The sequence below is a fragment of the Ursus maritimus genome (genome assembly GCF_017311325.1).
Source record: "Ursus maritimus isolate PB19 chromosome X unlocalized genomic scaffold, ASM1731132v1 scaffold_X1, whole genome shotgun sequence".
NCBI lineage: Eukaryota > Metazoa > Chordata > Mammalia > Carnivora > Ursidae > Ursus > Ursus maritimus.
In genome coordinates this window covers 19,293,741-19,302,392 of record NW_024423319.1, presented here as the reverse complement: position 1 = coordinate 19,302,392, position 8,652 = coordinate 19,293,741, and the positions used below count along the sequence as shown (strand labels likewise).

Genomic DNA, 8,652 nt, shown 5'->3' with positions numbered 1-8,652 from the left:
GTCTTTTTTCTTTAAGTGTTCTTCAAGTTAGTGGAAGTTAAAGGAATTTTAAGGGTATGGAGTTAAACCTACAGATACTTTTGGATTAAGTTGTGTAACTTCACGGAATGTTTTTGTAACTTTTTCAAATATATTCATTTGTAATGCTGTTGTGACTAACATTCATTGGGGATCAGACAACAAAACAAGTCTTCAACATCTACATAACGTATGAGAGGGTTATTGGTACTTAATGAAATTCTATCTTTAAAAGAAGTAGGCATTCCTTAAGGGAACGGTGCTATGCAATTGAGAATTTTGATTAGTCTTATTGCTTTATTGTGATTCATCATAGACTGATTTCTTAGTAAAATGTTGTTCCACTTTGATTTCAGAATTCTTTGTTACATCACTGAATAATGGATGAGGCTGAGAGAGAAAAAGAGAAGAGGTATGAATTCATAGCTGACTGATATTTCTCTCAAAGCCCTCTCCCCTGTCTTCTGTTCCTGTTTCACGTCTTGCAAAATCCTATTTCCTTGGGGAAGCCTGACTCAGGGAAATTTGGTCTCTCCAGTGAGTTTTTGATAACCCCTAGCCCCAACTCTATTATAATACTTAGTGCATTACCTATGTACCTGAAAGCCTCCCTCATCAAACTGTGTCTTCCATGACTTACACAGTGGCTGCCCAGAGCTGACACTAAATAAGTGCTTTACACTCCCTGATAGGTTTAGAAGCCTGTTTTGGAGCCATGGTTTGCCTAGAGCTTAAATTCATATATGTTTGAAAAGATAAATTATCTTATTTTTCCAATTCAGGCATCTAAAGTACATTCCTGAATGGGAAAAAATCAGAGAGGGAGACCATGAGAAACCATGAGAAACCCTTAACTCTGGGAAACAATCTGAGGATTGCTAGAGGGGAGGTGGGTGGGGGAATGGGGTAACTGGGTGATGGGCATTAAGGAGGCACGTGATGTAATGAGCACTGGGTGTTATGTGCAACTGATGAATCACTAAACTCTACTTTTGAAACTAGTAACACGCTATATTTTAATTAATTGATTTTAAATTTAAAATATATATATATTAGAAAATTGCAAAAAAAAAAACCAACAACAATCAGCTTTGGGTTTCACTGATTTTCTTTATTTTTTCATATGTCGAATTTAAGAAACAAAGCAGATGAACATAGGGGAAGGGAGGGAAAACTGAATGGGAAAAAATCAGAGGGAGACAAACCATGAGAAAACCTTAACTCTGAGAAACAAACTGAAGATTGCTGGGGGAGAGGTGGGTGAGGGGATGGGGTAACTGGGTGATGGGCATTAAGGAGGGCACGTGATGTAATGAGCACTGGGTGTTATATGCAACTGATGAATCACTAAATTCTACCCCTGAAACTAATAACACACTGTATGTTAATTAAATTTAATTTAAATTAAAAAAAGATGTGAGTTGAAAAAAAATTCCAGTGCACTGATCAAAAAGTTTTTGTCCAAATTTTTCAGTATGATCTGTTTTTTAAAGGAAAAAAAAACAATATCTCACTTAGCATTTTATTGTTCAGCCTTCTCTCTGAGATGGAGCAATGGCTTTGCAAGAGCCTCTTGAGTAATTATATATCATTTAAAATGAATTTTATTTAATCAGAAGTACTCTTGTAAAAGCAGGTAAGAATATATGGTGGAACAAAGATCCCCCATTAAATTCAAGTTAATTTGGATTTAATTTATTTTATATAATTCTTAGGTTACTGTGCCAGACACTGTGCTGGGATTTGCTATGGAAGACACTGAGATAGATGTGGTCCCTACCTTCGAGGGCCTCACAGTCTAAGGGAGATGCGATTGGCTTTCATTTACTCATTTTATTTTTTTTTCATTTCCTCATTTTAATATTGACAGTTATTGTTGTCCTTTGAATGATCAAGGGTCTGGACTTTTGCTCAAATGTTGGCATTAATAACTCCCTTTCTCTCTTCTTATTTCTTCTCCATCCATTGTTTCATCGTCTGAATTCCTAGACTTACCCTTACCATTAACAACCCTTATTGTTTTTTGTCACTTAGGGATGTACCTAACGTATCTGAAAATATTAAGAAGGACCGGTTCAATGCCTTCTTCACAGAACTTCGTTCCATGCTTCAAACTCATGGTTATCCTGTAAAAGGAGACAGATCTAAAACATCGCAGGGCACTACTGCCCCTTCACAGAAGAAGGAAGGTTTGATCTGGGCACCCCAACCCATCCTTATAGCTTTTTGATTAGTCATATTGAAAATTGGTTGTGGGTGGGACAGCTGGGTCTTTCCCTTTACTTCAAACATCTTTGGGCGGGATTAATGAATAGAGGATCTCCTGAAGCACGTTCTAATTCACAGATACTTAGTTTCTGTCTATTCATAAGTTTGTTTATAGCCAATGCTGAAAATATTGTTAAGGTTCATGCAAAAATGGAACAAGGAAATGAGAATTAATGGAAGTATACTGGCCAATAATAATACAGATTTCTGTATCTTAGGCACTTGAAGCATATGGTATACGTTGCTAAGGGAAACATGGCTCTGAGGGTGTAAAATAGTACCTATAATACTTAAGTAAGCTTAATTCAAAACATCTGAACAGGTTATACCCATATGCATATAATCATGCTGTAAAAATCTGTTACTTAAAAAAATATTTTCTTGACCCTGTGATACTTCTATTTCTCTGTTTCTGTGCCCTCTTCACAGCACAACTTCTCTCTTTTTTTAAAGATTTTATTTATTTATTTGACAGAGAGACAGACAGCCAGCAAGAGAGGGAACACAAGCAGGGGCAGTGGAAGAGAAAGAAGCAGGCTCCCAGTGGAGGAGCTTGATGTGGGGCTCGATCTTAGGACTCTGGGATCACGCCCTGAGCCGAAGGCAGACGCTTAACAACTGAGCCACCCAGGCGCCCCCACAGCACAACTTCTTGAAATGATTGTATAGACCCTGTCCCCACATCCTCATCGCTCACTTTCCTCAATCCACTTCGCTGAGGCTGCAGCTCTCACTGCTCCAGTACAACTACTTTTGTCAGGAATAACAGTGACCTCCACATTGTTGAATTATTTGGTCCTTAACTCTCCACATCTTTCTTGGCCTTTTAAAATACATTGGACAGGTGACAACTCCTTTCTTCTTGAAGTATTTTTCTCTTGGCTTCCAGAATAACCCACTCACCTAGTTTCTCTCTTAGCTCATTGGCTGCCCCTTCCCTTTTTTTCTACTTTCTACCTTTCTACTTTCCCTTTCAACTTCTGAACACTTGTGTGCCCCAGAGCTCAGTCCTTGGACCTTTTTTCTTCTCTAGCTACACTCATTTCCTGGGTACTCTCATCCAGTCTCTTAACTTGAAGTGCTCCCTGGATGTCAGTGACCCCTGCTTGTTAAGTCTGTCTCTAGCCCTGACTTACCTGAGCTCCATACTTGAGCACTGTACTCATTATTAAATCAGCAAAGAGTTTCCTATGTGACTTCTTCATTTGGATATCTAATAGAAAAGTTAACATGTCCATAAAGGAACTCTTGGTCCCTCTCCACTCCATTGACTCTCACTGCCCCCCCAGTTTTCCTTATTCCAGTAACTGATACCACTAGTCATTCTTCCAGCTGCCCAAACTAAAAATGTAAAAATCATTCTTGTGTCCCCCATTTCTTCCACGTCCTCAGCCAATTCATCAGCAAGTCCTTTTGGTTTTGCCTCTAAAATATATCTCAAATCCATTCACTTCTCCCCATTTCCATAGGTTTGGTATACCAACGAAATCCAGGCCACGAGCATTTGTTACTTTTGCAGAAGCCTCCTAGCTATACTCTGCTTCCACTCTTGCTCCCCAATTTGATCTGTTTTGCACAAATAGCCATAGTGGTCTTTTATTTTTTTAAAGATTTTGAGAGCACAAGCAGGGGGAGCAGCAGGCAGAGGGAGAGGGAGAACCAGGCTCTCTGCTGAGTGGGGACCCCAATGCAGGGCTCAATTCCAGGACCCAGAGATCATGACCTGAGCTGAAGGCAGATGCTTAACCTACTGAGCCACCCATAGTGTGCCCCTATAGTGGTCTTTTAAAAACATGTCACTCTAGGGACACATGGGTGGCTCAGTTAGTTAAGCATCTGACTCTTGATTTCGGCTCAGGTCATGATCTCAGGATTGTGAGATCAAGCTCCACGCTGGGTGTGGAGCCTGCTTAAGGTTCTCTCTCTCTCCCTTTCCCTATGCCCCTCTCCCCAAAACACATATCACTCTCCTGCTTAAAAGTATCTCATATTCCACTTAGAATAATGCCAACTCCTTAACATATACCCTACATGATCTGGCCGTGCCTGTCTTTCAGACTTCATTTCCTACTACTCTATCCCTTGGTCACCCTACTGTAGCCACTCTGGCCTCTTGTTTGTATTTAAATAGGCCAAATTCTTTTCTGCTTTACTTTGTACTTACTGCTTCTTCTGCTCAAGATGCTTTGCTCCCAGGTTTTCCTGTGGCTGTCTTCCTGTCATTCCCGTCCATGTGTTCATTATCTCTCTACCCACACCCCACCATTCTGTAAGATACAAAAGGATAGTCATGTTGCTTGTCTTGTTTGTACTGTTTTGAGCCTCTAGAACAGAATAGGATATATAGTTGGAGCTCAGTAAATATTAGTTAAATAATGGGGCACCTGGGTTGTGCAGTTGGTTAAGCATCTGACTCTTGGTTTTGGCTCAGGTTATGATCTCAGAGTCCTAAGATCGAGCCCTGTGTCAGGCTCCATGCTCAGCGCAATCTGCTTGAGTTTCTTTCTCCCTCTCCCTCTGCCCCTCCACTCATGCTCTCTCTCTCAAATAAATAAATCTTTAAAAAACATTAGTTAAATAAATGAATGAATGAGGTTTAGTTTAATAAGAATTACCAAGTCCCTATTATGAGTTAAGTACTCTGCTAGATACTGGAATTTTAATGAAGAATTGGCTATGGTGACCATCCTACAAGCAAAACAAGAATAAATTTATGGATAATAGTAATGTAAAAAGCCCTTTGTGGTTGACTGATAAAATACACTGGTTTTATTTTCTTGGAAATATGTAGACTCTCTTCAGTCTTATTTATTTCTTTGGAGGGAGTGTAGGAGATGACAATCACTAAGTAGAGCTGAAAGTCAATGGTGAAATAACTTCAGCAATCAGGTATGGGAGAGTGTCATGGGTTGTTTCCTGAGCTTGAAGAATTGTGACCAGAATTGAGTTTCCAGGCTGGGACAGTGGTCAGAAATACTGATCTTGAGGCATTTGTGCAATTGGTGTGGTTTATTTTTATATTCTGTCATTTCCCATGCAGTTACACACCCTTCTTTCATTCCATCTTTAGTGAGGGTTCTGGAACTTTTTTGCTCATGCTTGGTCTCCTTGTCCAAATCTACTGATAGAAAAGGATCTGAGACTCATACCCACTTAGAAAATAAGCTGTGCTATCAGAATTATCCTCGTCGGGGGATTTAACATTTTTAAAAGGGGTCAAAGTTGTATGCCATGGGTCTCTAACTAACTGTTCTGTGAGGAGAAGAAACTAATAGTTATTGACATGCATTAAAATAACTGGAGATTAGAGGGCTGTGTTAGGGAAATCCCTGTGTTAGTGAAGTTAGTGGAGTAGGTAGGATTGGGGCAGGTGGTGGGGGCAGATGTTGATAGCAAAGGCTCTGAGTGAGCACAGCAGCAGAAACAGTTCTCATTGGGAAAACCAGAAAACCTTGAAGAATGAAGAAGGATGGATGGGAGATACAACATTGTTAACAGCTTTGAAGAGATATGAGAGGGCTTAAAGATATTCTAGATAGGTGTCTGGATCTGCCTAAAGCCCTTGACACAGCCTGTAACTTCTCTGGCATATTATAATTACTGGGTATCAGTGGAATGCAGAAGACTTAAAGAAGTCAAGAAAAGGAAAGAACTAGAGGTTGAAAATCATAAAGTTTTTGGAGAGGTGTGTACAGTGGAAATTGAGTTGGATGATCTTAAGGTCTTTTTCAATTCGAAACACTTTTCTGTTTATGATAATTTACAAGCAATTAGTTAGTCTACATCAGCTCCTTCATTAGCACTCAACATTTTCTCATGGGAGTCTTTTCTATAAAATTAATTATAACTTTGAAAAATCTAATACCCATAGCTAATCATTTTAATGTGACAGTTTTCTATCCTTTCTTTGTTTTTCTAAAAAGGCAAAGTCAATCCAGAAACCTCCAGAGAGCAATCTAATTGGATTCCATCATTTCATAGCTATGAAGACTTCAAGTGTAAGACACTACAAGTAAGAGGGGGTTTGTTCTTGGATTACCACATATGTGAGAATATGTCCAATAGAAGATAAAGAATAGTGTTTTTCACAGTGTGGTTAAGAGACCATGCATATCAGGATTACCTACGGAGCTTGGTAAATAATATAGATTCCCAGGACCACCTTAAACTGTCTGAATCAGAGTCTCAATTCTGGTAGGGCCAGGAGCCTGCATTTCTAATAGGATCTCCAGATACTTCTTATGCCAACTGAGTTTTGAAAACCACTCATCTTGAGTGATGACAAATATGAAAAAGTCTTTGTTAGCGGCAAGTTAAATAATATCTGGTAGACCCTTCAGCATAGATTGTTGGCCTCTAAAAAACAGGCCTTCAAGTCTTACTTTTCCCCCTCACGGACATGAGGTTATAGTTTCTATCTCCAAGGAAACTGGTTAGTTTCACTAAGTTCAAAGTCCACAAACTAAAGCCTGAATGACTGTGGTCTTTGAGTCAGACAGATAGGGCTATGAATTGTGCCTTTGTCATTTACTTGCTCTGTGTCCTTGAGAGAGTTATTGTCTCTGAGCCTTGATTTCCTTCTCTGTAAAATGGGTATTGAAAAATCTCTTTCACTGAGTTGTGAGAATAAAGTGGATAAGTATAAAATGTCTAGCGCACTTCCTCACTCCCTTCTCCATGTCGTTCAGTTTCCCGTATTTTCCATTCCCGTGTCTCTCTGTGTTGCGATCTGAGTCATTTCTTCAGCTCTGTTTTCTTTCCAGCTATGTTCTAGCATGCTATTTAACTGTACAGTGAGTTTTTATTTTTGATGATAATATTGTTTCTAGACATTTTGCTTATTTTTCATGTCTGCCTGGTCAGTTTTGAGTCTCTTGTTCCTTCATCATATTTTCAATACGCTTTGTTATTTATTTAAGCCATTTAAGCAAACTTATTTTATATTCTATCTTCAATAATTCTGGTATCTGCTGTTTTTGAATCTGATTCTGCATTTATTATTTGTACTGCCCCTTGTTCATGATGTTTAATTATCTTCCTGTGTTAATTTATTATAAGCTCATGTTATTTGGAACTTTATCCACATGAATTCTTTGAGCCCTGGTTTTAGAATGATTCTCTAGAGATGATTTCAGTTTCTTTTTACCAGATGTCTGGGGTCAGGAACAACTTAAACAATGAAAAATGACCTTGGGCTGTAGAAATCCACGCAGGTAGTTCATGAATTCCAGCTCCAAATCTTTGTGAGTGTGGGCTTCTCTTTAGCAATTCTCAGATGAGACTAGTTTTAGTATTCCCTCTCTAGCCAGAGCCGAGGCTGAGGCAGGCATGTGCATTCACTGTCTCCCTTTGTTGGATAAGATCTGTTTTGCCTGCTGAGAGTGTTACCTTTTAGGAAACCTGATTTTATGCAGAAGTCTCTGATTTTACTTCCCACCTTGTGTAGGCCTGGGTTTGCTTTCTCTCCCCGATCCCTATGCCATCAGTGTTATGCAGGTATTTCCAAGGCAAATACAGGCTCCAATATCCCCTTACCTTTCAATTCCCATCTTCTAGTCATTTCTGATACCAGATTGTTTGTTTTACTTTACAATAAGCTTGGTTTCTTTTTGAAATATAAGTTTTTATATACTTTGTCACTTGGGGGTTCTCTACCAGGAGGTGTTTGTCTGGATATCAAATCCATTATACAGCAGGAAAGTAATGGCAATATCCATACTTATAAGTAGATGACTAAACTAACCACAAATAAAACCGCTCCGCAAAATATTCTTAGCATTTTTGAAATTAATTTTGAATTAAATGTGAAACAACCTACATACGGAAATGAATCTTCCTAGCTTGTGTTGGAGAGTTTGTGTTAATTGAGTATACGTTAAAATTTGTTTGTCTAAGTGACACATCATTTGATAAACATCTCATGCTTAATGTTAAGTAGATTCTGTGTAGAAGGAAGAATAATGGAATTTTAATTAAGTCTGTGCCTCCTTTATTGATATTTAAGGACCACAGTACATTTTCAGTGTGCTATTATAATTATTTATGCATTTTGAAATAAAGCTATCATTTTATTATTGTTCCACTATTTAATTACATTATTATTCTCTCTTCATTAGTCATTAGATGGCTTTATGATAATACTGAGCACAGATGGAGTTATAATTTTTGTCGCTGGAAACATCACTTGTCTCCTTGGCCATTTACCAGTAAGTTTTTCCAGTTTGGGGGAAAGGATCATTCTGATTTATTATTTAGGGGTTCATCATTTGTTTTCAGGAGCATATAACTCATCACAGAAGATATTCTCTCAATGTTGTCAAAATGTGCACCTGTTTTATTGTCATCTTCATTGGTTTCAGTTTTAAA

General features: G+C 38.5%; 1 protein-coding gene across 1 annotated transcript in view; it reads left to right on the top strand.

Annotated features, from left to right (window-relative positions):
* The first annotated feature begins 295 nt into the window (after positions 1 to 295).
* The window catches only part of PASD1 (PAS domain containing repressor 1), a 57,350-nt gene continuing 48,993 nt past the window's right edge, over positions 296 to 8,652 (top strand). The window contains exons 1-3 of the mRNA XM_040645390.1: positions 296 to 430; positions 6,210 to 6,298; positions 8,403 to 8,492. Coding sequence (XP_040501324.1) covers positions 403 to 430; positions 6,210 to 6,298; positions 8,403 to 8,492 — 207 coding nt within the window. The 5' untranslated portion in view covers positions 296 to 402. The remainder of the gene's footprint in view (positions 431 to 6,209; positions 6,299 to 8,402; positions 8,493 to 8,652) is intronic.